Below are 23,625 nucleotides of genomic sequence, written 5' to 3'. Positions count from 1 at the left end.
TATTTTCAAACAATTACAGTACCATCAATAAAAAGCCCCGAGACAAAGAATCCTTAAGTACCCCACACACTAGAATGCACAGGAAGCAGCTTTGACAAAAATAATAGAAGTTTATAGTACTGTACTTCACCCAGAATTGGAACTACTAAAACAAAATCAGCCCTTAATGGCCCTAATATTTAATTTAATCAAGTCATTCCATTAAGTTTATGACACAGAGAAGCAACAAAAAATAATACTGTAGTGGAGCACCATTCAGCTTGACTACTAACAAAAAGTATTTAAAATATATGAGCATATGATTATTTTCCTTTCTAATTAAGCGGTTTTCAATGGTTATAGCAAGAACCAGGTTCATGGTAATCAACTTAATACAAACATTTTAAAAATATACACTGTACTGTACTGTACCTATTAACACACTAATTACTTAAAAGCCCTTAAACCATGGAAGAAGCACTAATCCAAATTTTCTGGGTGGCCATAACCTAGAATGTTTGGCTAACTGTACAGCAGAGGCTAAAAATTAATTCCTTCAACTGATTAATTTTAACATTCCCTGGATAACAAATTATGGCCTGAAAAAAATATCAAATAAAAAGAATAAAAGACCGATTGGCTGTTCCAGATCATACAGATCTTTCTTCCATTACAGACACTATGTGAATTCCCATAATAAGTAATGAAAAATGGTGCTCCATCTTAATTCTAATAACATTCACTACAAAATGAACAAAAGATCCCGGTCAATTTGTCCCACACTAATCATGATGACTATCAAGAGCCAATGGGAATATTCTAATTCTTACTGATCAAAAGTGTGTAAAACTTTGTATACGAAAATCTTACAGGAGCTACGGCAGGACCCGGCTGGTGACGTCTTCCCTCTTAAGGGACACCCATGCTCATGAAGTTCCAAATCTCCAACCTGCTCTAATTCAGGTATGGATGGACATACTGCAGTCCATGGAAATTTTGGCAAGCACAGAAAGAGCAAGTGGGGAAAAGTTTGGGAGAAGCAGGATGTTGCACCACAGAACACCAATGTGTTTTTCAATATTTGATGATACCATTATCACCCAGATGTTACCAGAGAACAGTGAATATCGGTCGTGCAGGCAGAGTTAAGGACCACCGATAAGAATTACCCAGCAAAAAGCATGCACAATGGGGTTGGGTTGTAAGGTTGGGGTTAGGTTATTTTGGTTACAGGGTTTGAAGGAGTTGGGAAAACAGAGAAAGAGGAGAGAAAGAGAAAGAGAGAAACAAAAGTTAATTGGTTAATGGCTTTGATGCACAATGTTGCAATTACTTGTCAAATTTTTGGGTAAACTATGGAACTTGCACATCCGGTTAAAATTATTAACATTCGGTTATTCAATGTAACAGCAGCAAACATGGACTTAGCTAAGTTATTTTATATTACGTCAGCACCATATCAACACATGCTAATGCTGCTTGTCAGAAGATGATCTATATTCCAATTCACATATAGGACTTGTTAAGTGTTTACCTATTTGTGAAAGAATTAACAATGCTTTCTTCTAACAAGCAAATATGTACCAACACTTTTGTGTTAGCTATCTATTTCTTATTGACACCTAATTCTAAAAAAAGGCTTGAGCATAATAGGCTACACACAAGCTTGGCTGAGGCTACAGGCAGATTTTGTGAATTGCTGGCTTGGGTTATGGATACACTTCACTTGCAAGTCTTCTTCAGTAAATTAAAGGGCAAATCCAGAGTGAATGCAGTCCATGGTCAATGTATGTATTTTCTATACACACTCATACCGATCATGTGAGTGACTATTTTTCAAGTACAAACTATAGATGTGTACTGTATATATTTTACAGAATGTCCTTCGTTTGAGGATTACCCTTTGTCTATGATCGCTTCCGTATTACTGTATATATCCCATCACCTGTTAGCCATCACAGCTTATAATGTAATTACTTTAAATCATCTTTACGTGGACCACAACATCACAAGAAAATACAATGTATATAAATGCTCTACATAAGGACCATAATCAGTCTATTAATAAACTTGTAATCAACATAACAACAATCAATTCAGATTGTTATAATCAATACTAGCCACAAAGTTTTCTTTGAAGATTATCTATGTATCAGAGAGATAGACAAAGAAAGTTCAATGGACATTATCAAAGAAGGAAACTTTTACTCTTCCTGTAGAAACAGACCAATGGACGTGCATGTAATGAGGTAAAAAAGAACAAAACATCTTATGGACCGAAAAATTATTAAATGCTCTAAATCCATTTGTATTTTAGTTCCTATATATGGGATATAAATTTGAATTGTGAACAATAGTTAAAATTCAATATTAGTTCATGTTTCCTACCATAACTATAAAATTGATAGTTTAAAATGTTCTTATAGTCCCTACATTCTGAACCATCCACTATTCTCTATGTAACTTTCAAAACTATCTCCGGATGTCAATGTTATCTAAATCTTCAATGGTGCAGGTAATTTACTGAATATTCTACAGGACAGCAGAGTAGCATGTAAAGTTTGCAAGGTGAATACTAATATATAATTGATAACAAAAGATAACTTACCTCTGCATGGGTCGTTTTTGACGAGGAATTCATCTAAAGCTACCCATCCACCTCCCACTCGAACCATAACAGTAGATCGCAAGATACGGACCAATCGAAGTTTCTGACTGTCTCCGAACTGTTGCAAGTAAGATATAAAGGCAGCTTTATATAGGGTAAGCTTCACTGTCTATCAAATTACTGAAAAATTATAGGGAACTGGACACCCTGTTTTGTAAAAAGAAATTTTTTAATATGCCTGAGACTTTTTTTTTCTCAATAAAAAATCCTGACTTATCTAAATGTTATTCATGAGTCAGCTTTCATTTGTGGATACACGAGTACAGTACCTAATCACTATACAAATGCACTTCTACTTGTGTTTTGAAAGATATATAAGTACTATTAGTGTACTGTTCAGTGTATAAATCATAATTCAAGTGAAAGGGTATATCAAAAAACTCCTAAATCTGGCCATAAAGTCATCTTGATTTACAGAAACAAATACTACATACCCTGTATTTGCCCTCGCCCACTTGGTGAACTCTGAACTTTTGTCGACAAGTACATTTGGCAACTTGTTTCTGAACTTCATCATCAATTCTTTCTGCGTCAGTCAGAGGTCCCTTGCGTTCCCAGTCGGGTCGAAGTGCGGCGATGAATTCTTGGTAGTCAATATACCCGTCTTGGTTACGATCAAATATGTCGGCCACGGTACCCATTTCTAGGCGGCTTGTTGGGAACTCTGTAAATAAAATTACACATGAAAATGTACAGTATACATAACAGGTGGTATCATGGAATGCATCGAATATTTCATCCATTTAAAAATTATATTTCTTCCTCCGTAAGCCAGAAATCTCAATACTGTACACTGGTGTGACCCAATGCAGTATTTTGTAAAAATGAAATGAAAAATAATAGAAAATAAAAAAAGTACAGCATCATATATGCCTTAGACAACAATGCAGGTCTATTTAGTAATGTAATGCTTTGTTTTCCAAATTTAAGGTTAAAGGTTTAATAGCTACTGTAGTCTACTGGGGGTTGACGACCATGGTCTTCTACTTTAAATGTTTTCAGGCTGACTTTGCCAATCCTCTCAGATTATGCATCTGCGATTATATGCAATGTTTATCCATGTATTTTATACAAAGGCTATCAATGACTTTACAAAACACTTACTTGTCTTTAAGATGCCATCAATGAAGTCCTCACGAGGAACAGCTCCATCATTGTCGGAGTCCATCTTACGGAATAGGTCAGTCACTCGAGACTTCTTGTGATTCATGAACTTCATAAACTTCATGAAAAAAAAAGAAGAGAATAGTTTGTTACTTTAGTGTTTACATGTGAAATCAAATTATGTCTTTCAATATACCAAATCTAAGTTGGAAAATTCAAAGAAGTTGTGCTTAATAGCAGAAAAATTAGATTTTATAATACAATATTGTCTTGCAAAGCTACAATGAAGACAATCACTACACAATTTTACTGACAACTAAAAGTTGACAGTCTCATACCCTCTTTCTCCATTCTTCCCAGGAGAAGTTCTTGAGCTTCTCAAGTTCATGAAGGTAACTGAGCTTGTCATGAAGACGCCTCATACGTTCCCATGCCATGAAACCAACATGTTGCCACTTTTCCCATAATGCACGAGCTTGAGGATTCTTGATCTGGGGTTCCTCTCGTACACTAGCTTTGCTGTTGGTTAAAGAAAATGTTTTTAATAAATCAAATACATTTATCACAAACCCTTGGTTCTGGACAAAAGCAATAAATGCCTCCATGCTAGACAAACTTAGGCAATAAATGTTACAGACATCACCAAAAATCATATAAATATATATACATTTTTAAACTTAAGTCTGCTCATGCCATTTTCCACAGGCAGCAGAGGCATGAAGAATGCTGCATATTGCAATAAAATCATTCCTCCTATCATATATAACCAATAACAAATATAAAATAAAAAGAGGCTGCCGGTTAGTCAGAAAACGCCAGGCTGGCAAAGAGCTGAAAGGGAAAATGAGTATTAAGTGAGAATAATAGTATATTGCACATATTTACAGTGCAGTAATACTTGAGGTCTTTTGGAAGCTCCAAGAAGGTTTTGTACAGTGAGATTAATTATAGTTGCTATTAAAGGATACCATTCCTCCATTAAGAAACAACAAAGATAATAAATACTCTATAAAAACTGCCATCGAATCTTTTCTACACTTAATTGAACTAAAAGAAAGCCTATGGCATCTACGGTGAATTACTTACTAACGCCATACTAAACAATTTACTAACAATTAAGCCTGAAAAAGCAATTATAGATAGAAGTATGGCATACTCAGAATAAAGTAGGAATAAAATGGAAAACAGATCAGTCAAGGCTGTTAGTTGGCATCTTCTGACACTATGTTGTGAATGTGAGGTACTGCATGAAGTCTAACACTACAACTTGGATTATGCAGCTGGTAGATTTGTAAAGTATAATGAAAAGTTGCTTAGTACAGGGGTGAGATGATTAGCTTCATACATTAGCCAGTGGTATAGCATTTGTTAACATAAGGAAATATATAAAGGTTTGGCAGCTGTCTTGTCGCTGCTAACCTGCTCTTCCTCCCGCCTGCTGTAGCAGCAGCAGAAGGCGTTGGTGTGGATGTGGCAAAGCGCAAGTGCGTGAGAGGCCAGTCTCTTTCACGATCGGCTCCGGGTGAGGACTCTCGTGGTGGTGTAGTTCTAATGGTAATGTTTTGTATTTATAGTTTTACCCAAGTTGTTTGACAAGAATAGTATAACAAAAGAATAATGTTTTGAGGTGAAACTAAGTCAATCTGTCCTCATGGATACTGTTTACAGCAAAACGTGTGTGTAAATGTCACACATGTATACAACATATAAATGCATTAATATAAACATCATGACATATACAAGTTTCATCTTGGTGGGTATGTGTACCTTGCTCCATACATCCACGGTCGAGGATATTCCCGAGTGGGGGTGATCTCACGTGCCGGTGATGAACGGCTAAAGAAAGCAAATTATCACATTCAATCTCTATACGGTAATACATAATAACCTATTAATTAGTTATACCTAAATCTTTATTCTCTGCTTCATGCAATAATAAAAAAGTCTGACATACATGCCAACAGTTATCATATTAATAGTTATTACTGTATTTCAATAAGGTTAAGTGATCATTTTGTTGTACTGTTTGACTTGAATCTTCCAACAAGAGGATTTCTAAATAATAAAACAATTTCATTATCCAGGAAGGGACGACTATGAAAATAAGAAACTGAAATATATCATATAAAGTTGCACTGACACCATCTGCATATGTAAAATCACTGAATTATCTGCTACAATAAAGACTTTAGAAACTACATTTTGGCACGAGTTGTTCGATACAGTAGTACGTTATAGTTTTGATATGAGAGATCATTTCGTTCCTTGTTTTATTAATTTTTTTCTGATATACCTACTAGTTCCCCCTGCATCAGTTTTACTTTTCTGAGATAATACGGTTCAGACTCCTGCAACACAAGTTTCAATTCATCACAATGCATTTTATTATAAACCTTGTTCTACTCTCTTCCGACTCATTTCATACCAATTTTGAGGATAATACTCTCCTAATTACTGTATCAAGATGCCACGTTGCAGTAGAGTAATCATGTGATACGGCTTAATTTTTAATTATATCAAACCAGCTACCTAAGACTATGCTGTAAAGACCCTACTTTTGAAAAGTAATACAGGAGGGTGGCAATTGCAAATGAATGTACATGTAGTGTCATAGGCCATTGTTACAGGATCTAAAATTCTAGATAGAACTGCGTAACCGAGAGCAGTACAAGCAGTTCCTATTCAAAACTCTACATCGCAAAGTACCAAGGTAGTTAAAATTTGGACTCGCAAAAATATTTGTGAATATTACCGTTTCCTGCCATATGCCTCAACTTGTCCACTAATAACATTAAGCTCCAAACTTATTAATATATGTTCACAACACATCTATAGTGTTCTACAGGTACTTTTGATTTTTTATAAATACTTATTTTAAACATTAAAATATTCAATAAGTACAAATTTATATACAGTACATAGATAAATTTTGTTTCCATTATCAGTTCAGTTCAAGAACACACATGTGAAGCTCATTTTATATCTTCAATCTGCAACTTTGGGGTTCACTCTGCAACTTTATACATATTTGTTTACAAAATGTCTGGAAATAATATACAGTACTACGTTACTGCACTGATAAAACTAAAAGCGTTGATAAGTTTCCAAGAACAGAGTCTGCAATAAATGTGTACCAATAGGTTAGTCTTGTTTAGCTTAGTTTTCAGAATACTGTACTGTATTATGATAGTTAGTAGAATCCAATCCAAATTAAAAAAAGCAAGAAGGTAGATAGGATTCTCTTCTTTACCTGGACTTTCGAGATTTAGGTCCTGGGGAGGATTCTCGATCTGGGCTGATACGACTACAAAAAGAGGGAGAAAACACACCACTATTAATTATCATACCTCATGCACAACACTATATAATTTCAATAAAAGCATCAAGCAAGTCAAATTAAATATACACCACAGTCAACCAATACAAAATCCTTAATCTACTGTACAAAAATAAGGATGAAACACCTTTTCGAATGCAGTACATAAGAAACAGTTTGTCCTTCAATAGTGATTCTTCATACAATTAGTACCAATCTATAATCAAATCAGTTTCATTGTCTACGGAAGGGAAAGAGAAAAAATCTTCAGTACAATTATCACCAGAGAAGGACAAATCGTACTGCGACCCTAAATTCTAAGTCTCACCTGGAACGCCGTGATGGGTAATCATACTCAGGCGAAGATTCTCTTCCTGGGCTCACACTCTCACGACTGTAATACAGTTATTGTGAACACATGCACTGTGCAACAAAAGCAACAATGAAAGAACCTAAGTGCTCAGTGCTACACAAACAAGAAAACTGAGTGTGAGACTGATGCTCAGGTGCATTTTGGAAAATATTTCACTGAATACACAAGTGACTTCTAAGTATTGAAAGACATCACTTCCCCACTACATCTTGGCACCACTCCACATGCAACCAACAAAACCCCACTAACAACACAATATACTTCCTACTTTGAATACTTTAGAAGACAATTATTTACAGTTTACACGAATTAACACAAAAGTAAAGAAATGAAGGTAATCCTTCCTGAAGAATAAACTACAGTTCAAAAAATACAAGTAGATGAGACAGACAAACAGTACAGGAGTATTAAGTGTCAATATAATGATATTTTCATAGGACTGTAGGACTACTGTTCTTCTGACAATAGTCAATCTCTCTCTGTAAGTTTTGTGATATAACTTTTATTCATTTTTAATCTAGCAAGCCCTCTTTCTCAGACACAGGGAATATAGAATCAAGAGTAACTCAGACACTCAGTCACTGTTATTCATTTAATTGATATGAAGTAACATGTTCAGTCATGTGTGCACTTGCTCCACAACGAGAGCAAAATATTTCCATGTAATTTATGCCAGTCACAGTCACCTCATACAACCTAACTACTAGACATAAGCAGCAGTCCATCCCAAAACACCAATCTTTCTATTCAAGCATAAATGATTATTACTGTAATCATTTCTTTTCTGAAGCATCAAAAGTTATGGTGAAATGCTCAAAACTTAAACAGTTTATATCAATACTTAGAGCCACAAGAGTATTACAGATGTGTATTCCAAAAACATATCCATGCACGTATAAACATATTCATAAGAAAGTTCACTAGGAAGAAATAAAACTAAAAACTTCTAAATATAAAGCCCACCGATGTAAAAAAAATGAAAAAAACTATCACTGCTTGATGCACTATGATGAGGAATTCCACAAAATATTCTATAAAATATATTAAACTTAAAGAGTAGGCCATTGTTTACATGCTTAAGCAAACCTTGTATAGTATGTGAAAAAAACAAAAATTATTCTTTCACCCACAGACAAAGCAAGAGGATGCTAACTACTGTTAGCACCTAGAAGCTTCTGCAACTAAATAATATTCCCTTACACAACACAAAATAAAGGAACTAGTTGCTATGTGTTATGCTTACAAAAACTAAATATTTGATTAATGTTTAACAACTCACCCAATAGATGCTCTTGAGCGCTTTTTGCCTTGTTGTGAAAGTGAAGGTCGAGGTTTGGTTGGCTTGCAAATACTGAGAACATCAGGTTCTTTCTTCTGCATCTCATCCATAAATTCTTTGTGGTCAGTGATGAGACCCTCAATGGCTGGGATGTCATCAGGTAGAGGCTCAGCTTCCAAGACTGTCAAGTTGTTCTCAGCCTAAATACATATATATAAAAGACATTGTAGAAAATAACAGTTATGAAGCATGGAATTGAATGAAAAATTTTTAATTACAACTACTAGTACAGGTAGTTCTGCTATAACGCGATAATTGTGTTCTTGTAAAATATCGTGTTATAGAAAATCGCGTAATAGAAATAACAGGGCTTATGGAGAAAATAGGGTTAGGTGCAGATTGCTCGAAATCGAAAAAATTTAGTAGTTAGCCTAACACAAAGGATAGCACAGTCTAAATAAATGTTACATTCATATCTAATAATGAAATCATACAGTAAATTTAACACTTTACCTTGAAAAAATATGAATGTAACTTGATGGGGGAGAAGGGTGATTTTGAGGTTGATAACATTGAGCTTCTCTTCAAGTGTTATATCCTTTCTTTTACGATAATCACCGGGAATTCTATCATCAGAACGCTTTTTGGAGATATTCTTCTTTACCATATTCACAGTTAATACCACAAAATTGGAGAAATAGTAAGCAAAAATCGCGTTATAGCAAACAAGCGTTCGCGTTATACAAATATTGTTCCGAATTCATAAATCGCGTTAGAGCAAATTCGCGTTATCAAAACACGCGTTATAGCAGAACTCACTGTACTCAAACAACAGATAAAAGTATATGTCATAAGGTGAGAAAAATTAATACCCTTCAAATTAAGTCCTCATAACTTTACCATTGTGAATTACTCTGCAATAACATATCAATATCAAAATACGACAATAATAATTCTAAGTTCTTTTTATCTGACCTGAACAAGCCAGCGCATGAGTTCATCAAGTAGTCCAGCAAGGTCACGGAGGCTCCTAAGGTGGTCTGCTAGTCTGGTCTCTCTCTGCCTGGCCCAAGCCATAACTTCCTCCCACCGTGACTGGATGATTGTAATCCAGTGTTTAATAGTTGCAACACCATCAGGATGAGCTTTAGCAAGAATTTCTTCGGCCAATGCAATTGTATCGTCCTTCTCCCTTTCTTTTTGATTCAGTTCAGCCAGGAATGCCTCATGCTCTGCAATTTGTTGTCTTGTCTCTTCTTCACCACCTGGCAGTGGTCCAGCATACCGGAGCTTCATCTCGGCATCAGACAGCCAATCAAGGAGCATGTGTACAACCTGAAATAGGAGAGAAATAAACTTTCATGAGATGCAGGGGTTATAACAAGGGCTCGATATACAATATTGGCTCTTTAATTGTCTTAGCCCCAAAAATTATTTCCAAGTACATAGTTAGCATTCCCAAGAAATTTTCCTTTACAAACTTCAATTATTTTACATATTTGTAACCTAATACATTGCAAGTCAATCAAACCTTATGTAACTGTTCAGCAGCCTGCAAGGCTTCCTCCAAGCGTCTAGTACGAACTTCTGTTGCCACTTCAACTTTTTCCCATGAACTGACGAGTTCGGTAATTTGTGAGCGAATAGTAGCAGCATCTTCTGCACTAGCCTTAATTAACAGTTCATCTGCTGTACGACGCACACTTTCTACTTGAACAGAGCGGTTCTTCAATTCTGCACAGAAGGCCTTATGTTGCTCAACAAGTGCCATAACTGTGTCAAGATCTCCATGAACTGGACCATCTTCTACAAGGCCTAATTCAACCTTCTTGAGCCAATCTAAGAGAGCTTGGGTAGCATCCTTAAACTGACCAGTAAACAGGAGTGCTTCTTCCAGTTTCCTCTGACGATCAACACTCTTCTGGCACACACTGTTCCATTTATTCTTCAGGTCAGTCATCATCTGTTTCAGTGTCTCTTCATCAGACTTGGGAGACTTATTTTGCAGCCCACGACCCTGCTTCATAGTGCTGTCATATGATGGTTGCTTGGCCCCAAGAGCTTTTTGGAATTCTTTGTGCTTTGCAATCTGGGCTTTGATCTTTTCAGGATCATTTCCAACATTTGCTGCCAAATCATCAAGTGTACTCTCAGCATCATCAAGCCAAGTTACCAATTCATTCCAGTTGTCATGGAAGTCCTTAGCTTCCTTAAATCCTAGATCCAGAGCACGAGTCCTTTCAGCTGCTTTGGATACAACTTTCTCCCAGCGGTGTTGGACAGATACAAGGAGATTTTTAATAAGGATGACATCTTGTTTCTGACTGAAGTACTTGAGATGGGTTCCCTTCTTATCTAAACTAAGCATTACTTCTCTGTGTGCAGTGACATCTTTCTTAAAGCTATTATGTTCTTCAATCTGTTGAAGAATAATATCCAGGACACGAGAAACTGGTTGCTGGGCATTTAATAAGTTCTCTGCTTCTGTAAGCCAGTCAACAAATATTTGCAAGGCATCATGGAATTCTTTGGCCTCTTTCAAAGCAATCTCTAACTTGATTTTCTTGTCGTTGGCACGGTTCATGACACTTTCCCAGCGCTGCTTTAGGGTGCGCAGACTGTGGTTGAGATTGGTAGCAGCTCCTTCACGAGAACGTTTAAGGTACTCCTGGCCTTGCTGAAGAGTGTTTTCTACCTTAGAACGGTTCTCTTCCAGGTCTTCATAAATCTCCATAAACCTAAGGAGCTGTTCCTTTGCAGTTTCTGGAAGACCTCCAACTGGCTTCGAGGATGACAACGCTGCATCAATATCTCCCAGCCAAAGCAAGAGATCCTGAATTTCAGCACTAAATATCTGAGCTTCTCTCAGAGCACTTTCTAGGTCATTCTGTTTGCCATTTGCTTTATCTTGTAATTCACTCCACTTTATGTTTAGTTCAGTCAATTTCTTGTGTGTATTGGAAGCATCTTCAGAGCCCTTGTCAGCCTCAATTAGCTGCCTTCCTGCATCATTAAGTGTATCAACACTAGACTGGTGAGCCTGGATGTCATTTATAGTGACCTTCAACTTTGCTAACTCTACCTCAATAACTTGTGGATCACCAAACACTGGCTTTAGGTCATCTACAGTCTTTGTTGTGCGCTCAATCCAGACCATCAATTCCTTAAGAGCATGCTGGAATTGACCGAGCTTAAGAAGTGCATATTCCAAGCTGCGCTGTCTTTGAACAATACCCTTCAGCAACTCATCCCATCGTCGGTTGACTTCACCCAGAGGTTCCATTATAGCTGCTGCCTGATCAGGTGATGTTCGTTCCTTCAGCTCCTGAGCTTGTCTGTAATTTACAATATTTGATATAAACTTAACATACAGTATATCTACAAGTTCACATTGTACATCTTAAAAAAATAAAAAATAAAAAAATTCCTCTTCATATTTACCACCAATTCAATGAAGTTCCAAAAACAGCACAAATTAACTCATTTTGTTTCAATAATTTTTCATGCCTAACCATAACAGCTAACCTTTTATTAAAAGTTTATTATCAGCCTAATTCAACCGTGGGTAACATTTAAAATATTTTAAATTATCTTTTCTGTCAGCGATACAAGCTGCAAAAAAAATTAAATAAAAAAATAAACGTCTTTAAAATCAGTTTGTCATAACACATTTACAGAGAACACAGCTATTAAGCTCCATGCAACATCATATTCTAGCCATTAAGCAACTGTGTCAACAAGTAACACTTCTAAAAAAAATAAAAATGAACATGCATTTAACTAAAAAAAAAAGTATGAGACTGCAATGAAATTATAACATTATCCAAAACCATGACAAAACTTATTTGTAATTCTTATCAAAATCATTCCCCACACGTAATTTCTTATTGCTATTAGGAACTATGAATTAGAAAAACTAGGATCTTAATGGGGAAAAAATCCCTGCAAATCTGGGTGTGTGTAACTTTTTAACCCCCTAAACTCAATCAGCAGATTCTCCTGTATCGGTCAAAAAGGATCTCAAGGCACTGCTGTGTTCGAAAGATCTATGGAAGACAAGGGGACTGAACAAGTACTGTACCTACCCAAGCAAAGTGGGTCTGGACTGTCAAATAAAAACAACCACTCCTACTTTACCAGACAATATGGTGGACTTGACCAATGACATCAGCTCATCCCCCCAACTTACTTTTTACATTTATTATCAGAGTAAGAGACAAGTAGTGTATCAATAATATATATTCAGTATCACCAAGAGTCACTGAAGATGAAACCGGATTAAAATTCTCCACAAAATAACTGTACCTGCTCTGCTTGTGTCTAGTCCTTTAAATTTTTGCATTTCCAAACAAAATGGTGGAAATGGCAATGCAAAAAACACAGTTACTGTATATGAAATATATAAAGTACATCTCTTGTCTTATTAAACCTTTGAACTATCAGCAGTAACCTTGTCCTTGAACTAACTTGAATTCAGTGATCTGCATTTTCTCTCATGATTTATGTGGAGACCTATGTCCTTGACGACACTCGCCCACCTAAACAGATAATTAACTCGTATCATAATACAGTACACCCATTTTCTATGCTTGTACTGTATATTTATTGGCAAGTTAGCAATCGCAAGCTAAAGCCAAGAGGTTACAATGACTATACTGAATTATCAGGATCTTGGTGATTACTAAATATTGTGTAATTAAAGAAGCAAGCATTTGAAAATCTTTACATTATTCTTTTTTATCATAATAAATCACAGTAAAATCAAAATGAAAAGAATAGCATTTAATGTAGAATAAAAATGGTTACTGCATACAATTACAGTTTTAGGAAGAAAATTGTATAACTTCACACACATTAATTTGCACGGACAGTCAAACTATACTGCTGATGCATTATTCACTGCACAACAGTGTGCTGAGCTGAGGGGGTTAAAGACTACATAATCTACTTCATTTTGTGTTGTAAACCCATTCAACATCATCATCAGGCATGAGCAAAACACTTGGCACAGACATATTTTAGAAAAAGTATTCAGAAAATCATTTCTGTGTCTACAAAGCTTGATGTGCTATGTGTGAAGCCACAGATATAGTAAAATAACCTAACTTGCCTTCTTAGACTCCTGGTGTTATATCACGAGAGGATGTGAAAAAAATAAACATTTTAAAAGCCAGTTCTATATATTGAATTCATATTTATGTAACAATATCTTTCAACTTTATGTATAAATTTAGATTTTTACTGTATTCTTAAGTCCTTATTTTTTAAATCTAAGATGTGCTTAATGCACAATAGATTGGAAAATGCGACTCTACTGTACTGTACTGTACTGTACAGTATTATGAAAATGTACAGTATATTATGAAAACACAAAATATTCAAATTTAGTAGAAATATCAAAAGGAAGTTTTATTACCTGTTAAGGGCTTCAACTTTAACCATGTGGGGATCAACCTCATCCTTAAACTTATGTAGCTGGGTAATCTGTCCCTTGATGGCTTCAATGTCTCCAGCAACGGCACCCATTGCAATGAACTTAACTTCTGCCTTCTCCAAGAACTCCAGCATATTCTGCAGGATTAATTTAGTAATTAAAAAATGCATAAATAAAATCAATAGCGATCTTGCCAATTTCAGTACAGGTATTACCATGAACTTATTTTTGGTTCAAACTAGATAACAAACTTACCCTTAATGTGTCATGGAATTCCATAGCCTTCTCCATTGCATCAATTAGGTTCTCTTCACGTTTGGCATACAAGGCAGTGACATTGTCCCAAGCATAATCCAAATCTTCAATGTTCTTTTTGACTTCTGGTTTATCAGCCTCCCCACAGAGGGTCATCAAGTCACGGCCTGTCTGACGAACTTGTTCAACTTCTGGCTTGGTCTGATCTATCTTGTTCTTTATTTGTGATAGTTCTTCACGTTGTTGCTTGATGGCCTGAGGCTCAACTGCTACAGGTTCTTGAGCCTTGAGTGTTTCCTGAAGATCCTTCAAAGCAGTCATGACATTCTGTAGCTCTTCCCAGAACTTCTCAGCCATAGCAAGTGCATCTTCCAGGGACTGGCCACGCTGTGTTGTTGCCATTTGTACCATGTCCCACAACTTGTTCAGGCGATCTAACTTTGTCTTTATGTCCTTCACAGCTGGATCATTTCGTGAGGCTTTGTTAATAACCTCCTCTGCTGCAGCCTTTACAGCAACAAAGGCAGACTCCTTTCTGTCAAGATCATCAATAATACCATTATTCTCTTGCACTTGTTCATGAATCTTCTCGGGATGGGCTGAGATAGGTTCAGCATTCTTCACCTGGTCTGCAGTCTCTGCTAGAGAAGAAAGCATACCATCCAACTTGTCTGAGAACTGACTAGTTTCTTGCAGAGCATCCTCAAGAGCCTGACCACGTTCACGGAGAGCATATTTAAGGGCATTGTATCTTTCATTATCACTCTCCAAAAGCTCTTGGATTTTAGATCCATCTTCATCATTAACAAGTTTCAGAAGAGCACCACCTGTCTTGTTGAGTTTGTCAAGAAGAGGTTTATGGTCTCCAATAGATTGCAGGAAGGTCTTGTTCCTCTCCATCTGGTGAATGATTTTATCAGCTCGAAGAGCAGGAGTATCCATCACCATTGCCTCACTTTCTATTGCTGTTAACCAATCATCAAGTTCATGGTGGGTTTCAAAGAAGTGTTCAGCCAGAGGTAAAGCTTGTTCTAATGTAGACAATCTGTCTGATGATAATTTGGAAACCGATTCCATAGTTTCCTTAAGATCATCCATCTTTTCTCGAAGCTCACTTGTGTCTTCATGATGTGGCGATTCACGCAGTACTTTCTTGGCATTAGACAAAACATCTCGTACTCGTCCCTTCTGACTGGCAACATCATCATTAAGTGCCTTATGTTCTTTCAATTGAACTCTAATTTCTTCAGGGTCCACACTAGGTGGTTCAGCCTCACGCATCTGACCTTCTACTTCACGGAACCAACCCAAAAGCTCATCAATATCTTGAGTGATTTCTTGTGACCTCTGCTTGGACATGTGAATTCTCTCCATTCTTCTTTGGATTTGTTCACAAATTTGTTCAAACCTCCTGTTGTCTCTTGTTACCAAAGTCTCAATATTTGAAGCACCTTCACCTGGGGAAATTTGACACAGCTGTGGCCCAACCAGATTTACTGCCTCCACTAATGGACGGTTTTCCTGTATTTCTTGAGCCAACCTCTCTATTTCTTCCTCCAATGGCCCTTGACCAGACGAGTCTATGCTCTGGAGTTGACCTTCAACAGACAACATCCAAGATCCAAGGCGCTCATGAGCACTGTGGAACTGTTGTACAAGAGGCAATGCCTCATTAGCAGCTTTGTGAAGGTCAGTAGCTTTGGCACTAAGATCATTATAACGCCTGTGTATGGAATCAAGCTTATCTTTCAGTTGAAGAGCTTCATCGCTTGAGATGTGTTTCATTAGGTGGGAACCAGCATCCATAACCTCTGCTACTTGCTTTTCATGAGAAACTACCTCCTCTCCAAGATCAGTCAATTCATCCATCTGTTCTAATAGTTTCTCCACAAACACTGACAAAATGCGGTATTTTGAAAGTCTAGCCTCCATTTCATCCATCCAGGACAACAGATCTTCATACGTAAGTACTAGGTGACGTAGACCAATCTTGGACTCTTGAAGTAGGCGACCGAGAACTTCAGAGTCTTCTACTAACTGTCCATATCTATCAGTGGTTGCTTGTAATTTGTCTGCCAAAGCATTGGCTTCATCATCACCAATGAGACTCATAAGGGCTGTGGCAACATCAGTGAGATCATCAAAGGCAGGTTTCTGTCCAAGAATTTCATCATGAAGGTTGTCATGCTCATCAAGTAGTCGTTGTATTTTTTCCTCATCAGATGGTACGGTACTCATCTCCTTCAACTTCTTTTCAGTACGGTCTAGCCATTCAGTAATAGGATTGAGTTTATTTTGGAATTCCTTTGCAACCTTTAGTGTTTCTTCGAGAGCTTCCATGCGCTCTTGTGATCGTGCATTGGCATCATCAAAACGATTTATTAAATCGTCCAACTGTCCTTCCACTGCTGCCTTCTCTGATGGCTCCAGATCAGCTGCCAGATTACGACCCATGGAAAGCAGAGCTTGCATTTCATTTTGGCGGTCCATGAGCATTTTCCTTAGGAACTTCTGCTCCTGTGCTTGGGCTTTAACTACAGAATATTCTCCTGAGATGGATGCTTGGTTCTCCATCATTTCCTCAAAGTTTCCAAGCCACTGCAGCATACTGTCTAGAGCATCCTGGAATTTGCCAGACTGCATTAAGCCCTTGTCCAGAGCCTTCTCCCGGTCACCAATCATCTCCTTCAACTTGTTCCATAATTCATTCATTCCATCAATATCATTTTCCAGAGCTTGGGTATTGACTCCAGAAGCAGCACTCTGAATAAGACCTTGTCCTAGTTTGTTACATTCATTTACTTGCTTCCCAAGGGCCTCAACCCTATCCCCTTTGAAATGTTTGAATTCTTCCTGTTGAGTGATTATTGTGTCAACATCTGCACCTACAGGTTTGAATGACTCGCCATCCTTGTCTGCTTCATTTATGTCATCCATGACAGAGTTGTATTTGCCATAGAAATTCTCAAGCTTTTTCAGAACGGTATCTAGGTCCTTGCCTCGTACATCGCAACGGTCTTGGATTTTCTTAAGCTGCCGTCTAAGCTGTTTAATCTGATCTTCAGCAGTACGGTTATTGGTATTGGTGAATCCTTGGCTGACTAAGTCTTCTAAAGCTGCCTTAGCATCCTCAATTTCATCATTCTTATGGTCAACCTTAGTCAAGAAACTCTGGAGCTGATCAATTTGACCAGTGACAGTCTTTACATCTCGTCCAACAGATCCCATGCGATCAAGCTCGTCATCCAAGCCAGTCAATTCCTGACCCATATTTTTAACAAGTGTACCGAACTGATTAACTGCCTGGGAAGCCTCTTCCAGATCATGACAGCGATCCTCCAACTTGCCTTTCAAATCACCATAACGGTCAGCAAGTCTTTCAACCTCATCTTGAATGTGATTAGCATCAGACCCAAGGGCTTCAGCTGCACCACACAAATCTTCACCCTTATTCTTCACTTGGTCTACTTGTTTACCAAGTGCATCTGTTTCTTCAAGTAAAGCCTTCATTCTCTCCAAAGATTTTGCATCCTTTCCTGTTCCAGCAAGGGTATCAAGAGAAGCCAACCTGTCACCACAGCGTTGTAGAGTATGATCGAGATCTCTGGCTTTGTCGTTGAAATCTACCAACTTGGCAGCAACATCATCTAAATCTTGTGCACGTGCAAAAACAATTGCATTCAGTTGATCCCAGCGTTCTTTCATAAAGGCAAGGGCGTCATGGACTCCATCATGATCAGTATCTGTACATGAAATAAATTTTTCACCGCCTGTTCTGTTATTCTCAAACTCTCCACTATGGCGTGACACTTCATTCTTGAAAGATTGGATTTCCTTAATCTGTTTATCAATTGCTTTCTTTGTAAAGGCAATAGGTTCTAAATTATGTGCCTTTTCCTCAGCCTTATCTAACCAAGGATTGAACTTGTCCTGTAAACTGTGGAACTTGTTACAGGTATCCATGCACTTCTGAAGTCTTGTGCGGCGATCTACAGCTGTCTTACGTACATTGTCCCACTCTTTCTTAATAGCATCTAAAGTCTCTGATAACTGGCGATTGAGTTCTTTACGAGATGATTTTGCAACTATTTCTTTGCCCTTATTAATCATCATGATCACCTCATGTTCCTTGGCCATAAGATCCCTGTAAATAGGTTCAAAATCACCCACTTGGTTTGATAACGTGTCTCTGTCAGCAGAAACCAATAGTTGATCTTTCAAGTGTGCCACTTGATCTGCTAACCATTCTTGAATATCCTGGCATTGCTGGCCAAACATCTCTTCATCTCTGAGTGATGCCTCCAATTCAGATTTGCGATTGCCAAGCTTCTTTTCAAGGTTGTTAAACATCTTGTTGAGTTGAGTTATTTTAGACTTTATGTCATTCTTGGAAGATGGATCTGACAAAATAGATATAAGGTGGTCCCCAAGGCCTTCCAGATCAATTAAAGAACCCCGTGCCGTCTCCAATCCTTTTCCTAAGGTATTAACGGCTTCGATTTGTTGAGCTGAATCTGCACCATTGGCATTAACTTCATCAAAATCATCACCCAACTTGAGAAGTGTGTCATGTAATTTGTTGTAATTATCATAAAAGTCTGTGCTGGCATCTGAAGCTGCATTAAGGGCAGAATCACGAGCATCTAGTTGGCCAATGAGTTCAGTCCATTTATTGTTGATACTGTCCAACTTGTCATTGATTTTCTTTGCAGCCATTGAATTTGGTTCACATACACCGATAATCTTGTCTCCGGCATCATTGAGATCGCCCAGTTTTGGTTCTTGTGCTTGGAATTCATCTCTCAACACCTGCACTTGCTGAGCCTGCATCTGTACCATGCGAGGGTCAGAGGCTATTGGTCCAAGCACACTCATCATTCTGTCCTTAGAATTAAGCCAGTTGTTGAGGGAGTCAAAACTATCAAGGAAGTCTTTTGTATGTTCCAGGAAAGTGAGGCGATCCTTCAGACGACCCTGTAGTTCCCTATATCGATCATTGAGAATGTCTGCTTGATCTTGTAAAGTGTCAGCACCTGGGGCAGTTGGCCGCTTCTTGATTAGCTCAGTCACCTGGTTTTTCAGCGAGTCAAGAGAAAGTTGTTTCTCAAGTAGATCATCCAAAATACTCTTACACTGTCTATTATGTTTGTCAGCTTCTTCCTTGGTGGTAGGTACTGCTTCTCTTGGCATGCTGCGTTCTGACTTATCTAGAGCCAAGGTGACAGAGCGTATGCTGTCGGCCAACTTCTTAAGTTCATCCTTCATGACATCCAATTCATTCTGGCGATCATTAAGCCTCATTCCAATCATATCATACCGGTTGTTAACCTGCATCAGCTCCTTCTGAATAGGACTCATATCTGTCAGAAACAAACAATGGATTAGAAGACAACCTTAGAATGTGCACCACATCATCATCTAGTGCATAGTTAAACATTAACATCTGACATACTCTATTCAGTAACTTTATTGTATTACAACTCAAACAATTTATTTTCAAAGCTGCAATTTCAGAAAAAATCTTAGCAAATGTTGAAATTGGGAACTACTGGCATGACCAACCATTAACAGGAGTGTGGATACAGCACGCTGACAACTAAACCTTTGGTGCATAAGTAGGCAGTGTGGCTGGCACTGCATTTGACCAACTTCACTTCCCAACTACCTGTACTATTGTAAGTTTGGTACCCAGGCATGAACCAGGATCCTTAGGACAGGTGGTGAGAACTGTATCCACTCAGCCACTACATCCCTTATACAGGTACACAATCTAAAAGCCACCAAAGCACCAAAATATATGCAGCATAGCAAACACTATTTACATATTGCTTACAATATTTATATATATATTTTTTTTACTTTATATAAACTTCTCATAACAGTGACAGTATTGAATACAAGCAAACATTGTAAATAATAGCCAAAATGCATTTTTTTAATGAAACTAACTTCATTGGAAGATGGTACAGAACTACAGTATACTAGTATGTAAACACTTGCATCAACAACTCCTTGGCAATAGTGCTTAACCTTTACCTCTTTTCTCTTGGAAATTTCATGCATAACTCATTAACCTTGGAACCTTTCCCGGCAAAGTTCATGCAACAACCACAGGCATGACTGACTAACCATCAAGGTGGAATCCTTCTTGTGACGTGCGTCTGCTAGCATAACCGCCCGGGATGGGAGACAAGGGGCCAGAGCCGTTGAAGCCCATCAACTTGTGAGATGGTGAGGGACTGCGTGCGTCTTGTGACACTCGCCTCACTACAAACACACACAAACCCCAACAAAATGCATCATCCATACAAAGCAATAAAACATAAGGATTGTAAAGCACTCTATAGTCATCCCAGAACCAATTCAGTGTTACTTGTTAAACGAAAGTTTATCATCAATGACTTAAAATGCCTTCAAATAGTCAGCATTGTTTTGTTTTTTTTCCATATAAGCCTCTTTTGCTGCAGGGTAGCTGGATAGTTGTTAATCTGATTTTTAGTATTCGGTGGGTTACATTTCCCTTTTGGCAAAATGGTAGTCCATTGAAGGGTTGTTCCATCAATGAAAAGTATACACAACTGTGTATTTCTTTATTGTAGAGTGGAGGGAACCCAATCATCCACTCCAGTGAACCCAGGACCATTTGAGACAATACAGCTGGTACTCAAAAGAAACCACTGATGGCAAGGTTTAATGAAAAGGTTCTGGGACATAATTCTACATCAGATGCTAGAAAAGTGCAGCTTGAAGCAATAATATATGAAAGATTAATCTATTTATTTTCAATATTATTGTTCAGTGTGATGTAACTACATAACATTAGAGGTCTAATACCAAATTACAGTAATGTGTATGTATTGATTGTGCAAATTCTGAAGCTGTCTGATCCCATTCCCCAGTGTTCATTTTTCAAAGACTTAGGAATGATATAGTGCATGGGTGTATATCCATGTGTTCATGTATTTGTGGCTTGAAGTGTGTGAATGGATAATGCTATATGCATATAACTGGGCATACACAAACATAGAATCTTGTGTATAACGTTGAACAGTGTTCGATGCATGTGAAAATATAGAAAGAAAATAATAAGCAAGCAGAAATTTATTTAATCAGATAATAACAAAGAAGCCTATGGTAAAATCAAGAATGGAAAATATCAGTACAGCCTACATCATGATAAATTTTCAACGTGCAGCACAAATCTTCGTTGAGAGAAGAGTTTACCTTGTTGAAACTTTAGAAAATTATTTTAATTATAATATAATTTTGGTGATAGAGACACTGAAAAGTATTATAAAAATGTAAGCATAAAGAGACAGCAGAAACTTTTAAAAATATACAGTACTTGTGTTTTTTTTCAAAATTACAAGAATGCTAAAAATAATCCTATATATGTAATAATTATTCCCTATCTCTAGAAGACCATTCAGTAAATAGTCATAAAAATTACTCTATCACTCTCTATGAATCTTTACTCAACATAAACTTATATGACTAATTTCTATCAAAGTTAAGTACCGTCAAATTGACCTAATGTTACAACTGCTGCCAGAAACTACGCGTGAAAACAGCGATGATTTTACCACGCTTTCCATCCACTATTCTAATCACACCACTTATTGCAATGCCTGGCAAACTCTCTAAATCTGCAGTGTCATATTAATTTCCTTAGACTGAGTAATTTTTTTTTTTACATTTTATTTCCTTGATCTTTAATTATCAGAGTACAGTATTGATAATACAGATTATTCCTTTTCGTGTAAAGATAGACTAAGCTTGATAATTTTCTCACTTTATTTTGAAAACTTGTCCTTTTTCTTCATCATATGGTATTTTATTCTTGTTTGGCGTTCTCCTACATCGCGCACGTCAAATTATTGTACTATACTGTACCTACTAATATTTCGAATTGCTGTATCATGAACACCAGACTTATGACGATTTCTTTATAAGAATTAAAGTTTACAAATGAGAATGTCAAAATAAAACCAAATCCAAGTTGCATAATTATTAAACTAACAATGACAAACCAACTGCACTCTTGCTTCACACAAACACATCATTACAGTAACAACACACAAGACAAAGAAAAAGCAGAAGCATGAAGGTTTGCCAAAGTGGAAAAATCATTAGGTAGTCAACATTTTCAACGGGTTTCAAACATTCAAAAAATAAAAATAAATAAGACCAAACTTACCTGGAGATTTTAGAGGCGAAGTGATGGATGGGCGCTTCACTGGAGTCACAGACGATCGTCTTCTTGATGGACTTTCTGGCCTTTCTCCACGTAGCAGTGCATCATAGGCATTTCCTAGCTCATTCAGTTTGTCAAATGTGGTTCCATATTCACGGTACTCTTTAAGGAGTGGCTGCAAGTGACACAAATTTACATAGGTATAAAAATTTCTTCAGGTTTCATCATCAATGTAAAATATTGTACGGTATACTAATTTTGAGAGAAGAGAAAAAAAAAGTACAGTATTTGAATTTTTTTTAACATTTCTTACCTTCAAGTCATCAACCTGCCTCTTGACAACTTCTTGGTCCAAACCAACAGGTTGAGCATTATCCAGAGTATTTTCTGTGGTTGTAAGCCACTGTGTGCAGCGGTCACGAAGCTGTTCATATGCCAGTAGTTGTTCTGAACGTTCCTTGCCATTACGTGCTCTTTCATCTAATGTATCATTAAGTTCCTTCCACTGACCCTCCAAGTTCTGTTGAAGCAGTTATCCATTAGAACTTGTAATGTAAAAAAGGGGGGGCTAAACACACGAAGTGCAACCTCCATTATTGACACAAGACTCACACTATCAATATTGTAAAACTAACCTTGATCTTGTCCTTCACTGGAGCAGTATCTGTGACATCCTTCTTAGTCACCATTTCCCTGCCAGTCCTTATCATACCATCAAAGTCATCTGACCGTGAATCACGCTGTCGAGCGATTTCGTCAATCTTCCGTGCATAGCTGCAAGTTATAATACGGTATATTTAAGAGTAGCATAAAAGAGCAGGTAAATATGATGTTACCCTTGCAGTCTAACTGATGTTTGTGGAAACAGCAGTGTAATGGTTTGCTCTAGATATTGAAAAAAGAAAGAAAGAAAGTTTACCTTTCCACATCCAGAGACAGGACCTCCCGAGATTCAACAATTTCAACAATTTCGATGTACCATTCCTCAAAATGTTCCACAGAGACAGTGAATGCATCCAGCTG

At 37.3% G+C, this 23,625-nt stretch overlaps 1 protein-coding gene across 49 annotated transcripts in view; it reads right to left on the bottom strand.

The window, feature by feature from the left end:
* The window catches only part of LOC121858215 (microtubule-actin cross-linking factor 1-like), a 252,430-nt gene that overhangs the window by 18,660 nt on the left and 210,145 nt on the right, over positions 1 to 23,625 (bottom strand). For 37 of the 49 annotated variants that reach the window (XM_042354490.1, XM_042354493.1, XM_042354492.1 and 34 more), the window contains 20 exons: positions 23,522 to 23,625; positions 23,238 to 23,376; positions 22,916 to 23,122; positions 22,606 to 22,777; positions 20,538 to 20,675; positions 14,409 to 19,768; positions 14,136 to 14,290; positions 13,830 to 13,841; positions 10,251 to 12,054; positions 9,695 to 10,054; positions 8,720 to 8,919; positions 7,396 to 7,461; positions 7,002 to 7,055; positions 5,519 to 5,587; positions 5,171 to 5,299; positions 4,090 to 4,270; positions 3,752 to 3,869; positions 3,082 to 3,311; positions 2,588 to 2,705; positions 850 to 957 (listed from right to left, as the gene is read on the bottom strand). The exon at positions 23,522 to 23,625 is cut by the window's right edge and continues 61 nt beyond it. In XM_042354490.1, coding sequence (XP_042210424.1) covers positions 850 to 957; positions 2,588 to 2,705; positions 3,082 to 3,311; positions 3,752 to 3,869; positions 4,090 to 4,270; positions 5,171 to 5,299; positions 5,519 to 5,587; positions 7,002 to 7,055; positions 7,396 to 7,461; positions 8,720 to 8,919; positions 9,695 to 10,054; positions 10,251 to 12,054; positions 13,830 to 13,841; positions 14,136 to 14,290; positions 14,409 to 19,768; positions 20,538 to 20,675; positions 22,606 to 22,777; positions 22,916 to 23,122; positions 23,238 to 23,376; positions 23,522 to 23,625 — 9,724 coding nt within the window. The remainder of the gene's footprint in view (positions 1 to 849; positions 958 to 2,587; positions 2,706 to 3,081; positions 3,312 to 3,751; positions 3,870 to 4,089; positions 4,271 to 5,170; positions 5,300 to 5,518; positions 5,588 to 7,001; positions 7,056 to 7,395; positions 7,462 to 8,719; positions 8,920 to 9,694; positions 10,055 to 10,250; positions 12,055 to 13,829; positions 13,842 to 14,135; positions 14,291 to 14,408; positions 19,769 to 20,537; positions 20,676 to 22,605; positions 22,778 to 22,915; positions 23,123 to 23,237; positions 23,377 to 23,521) is intronic. The other 12 variants (XM_042354461.1, XM_042354477.1, XM_042354467.1 and 9 more) reach the window with 11 other exon arrangements.

The sequence above is a fragment of the Homarus americanus genome, unplaced genomic scaffold, assembly GCF_018991925.1.
Source record: "Homarus americanus isolate GMGI-L3 unplaced genomic scaffold, GMGI_Hamer_2.0 scaffold57980, whole genome shotgun sequence".
NCBI lineage: Eukaryota > Metazoa > Arthropoda > Malacostraca > Decapoda > Nephropidae > Homarus > Homarus americanus.
The sequence above is the reverse complement of the archived record's forward strand: the minus strand, read 5'-3'. Positions and strand labels throughout refer to the sequence as shown.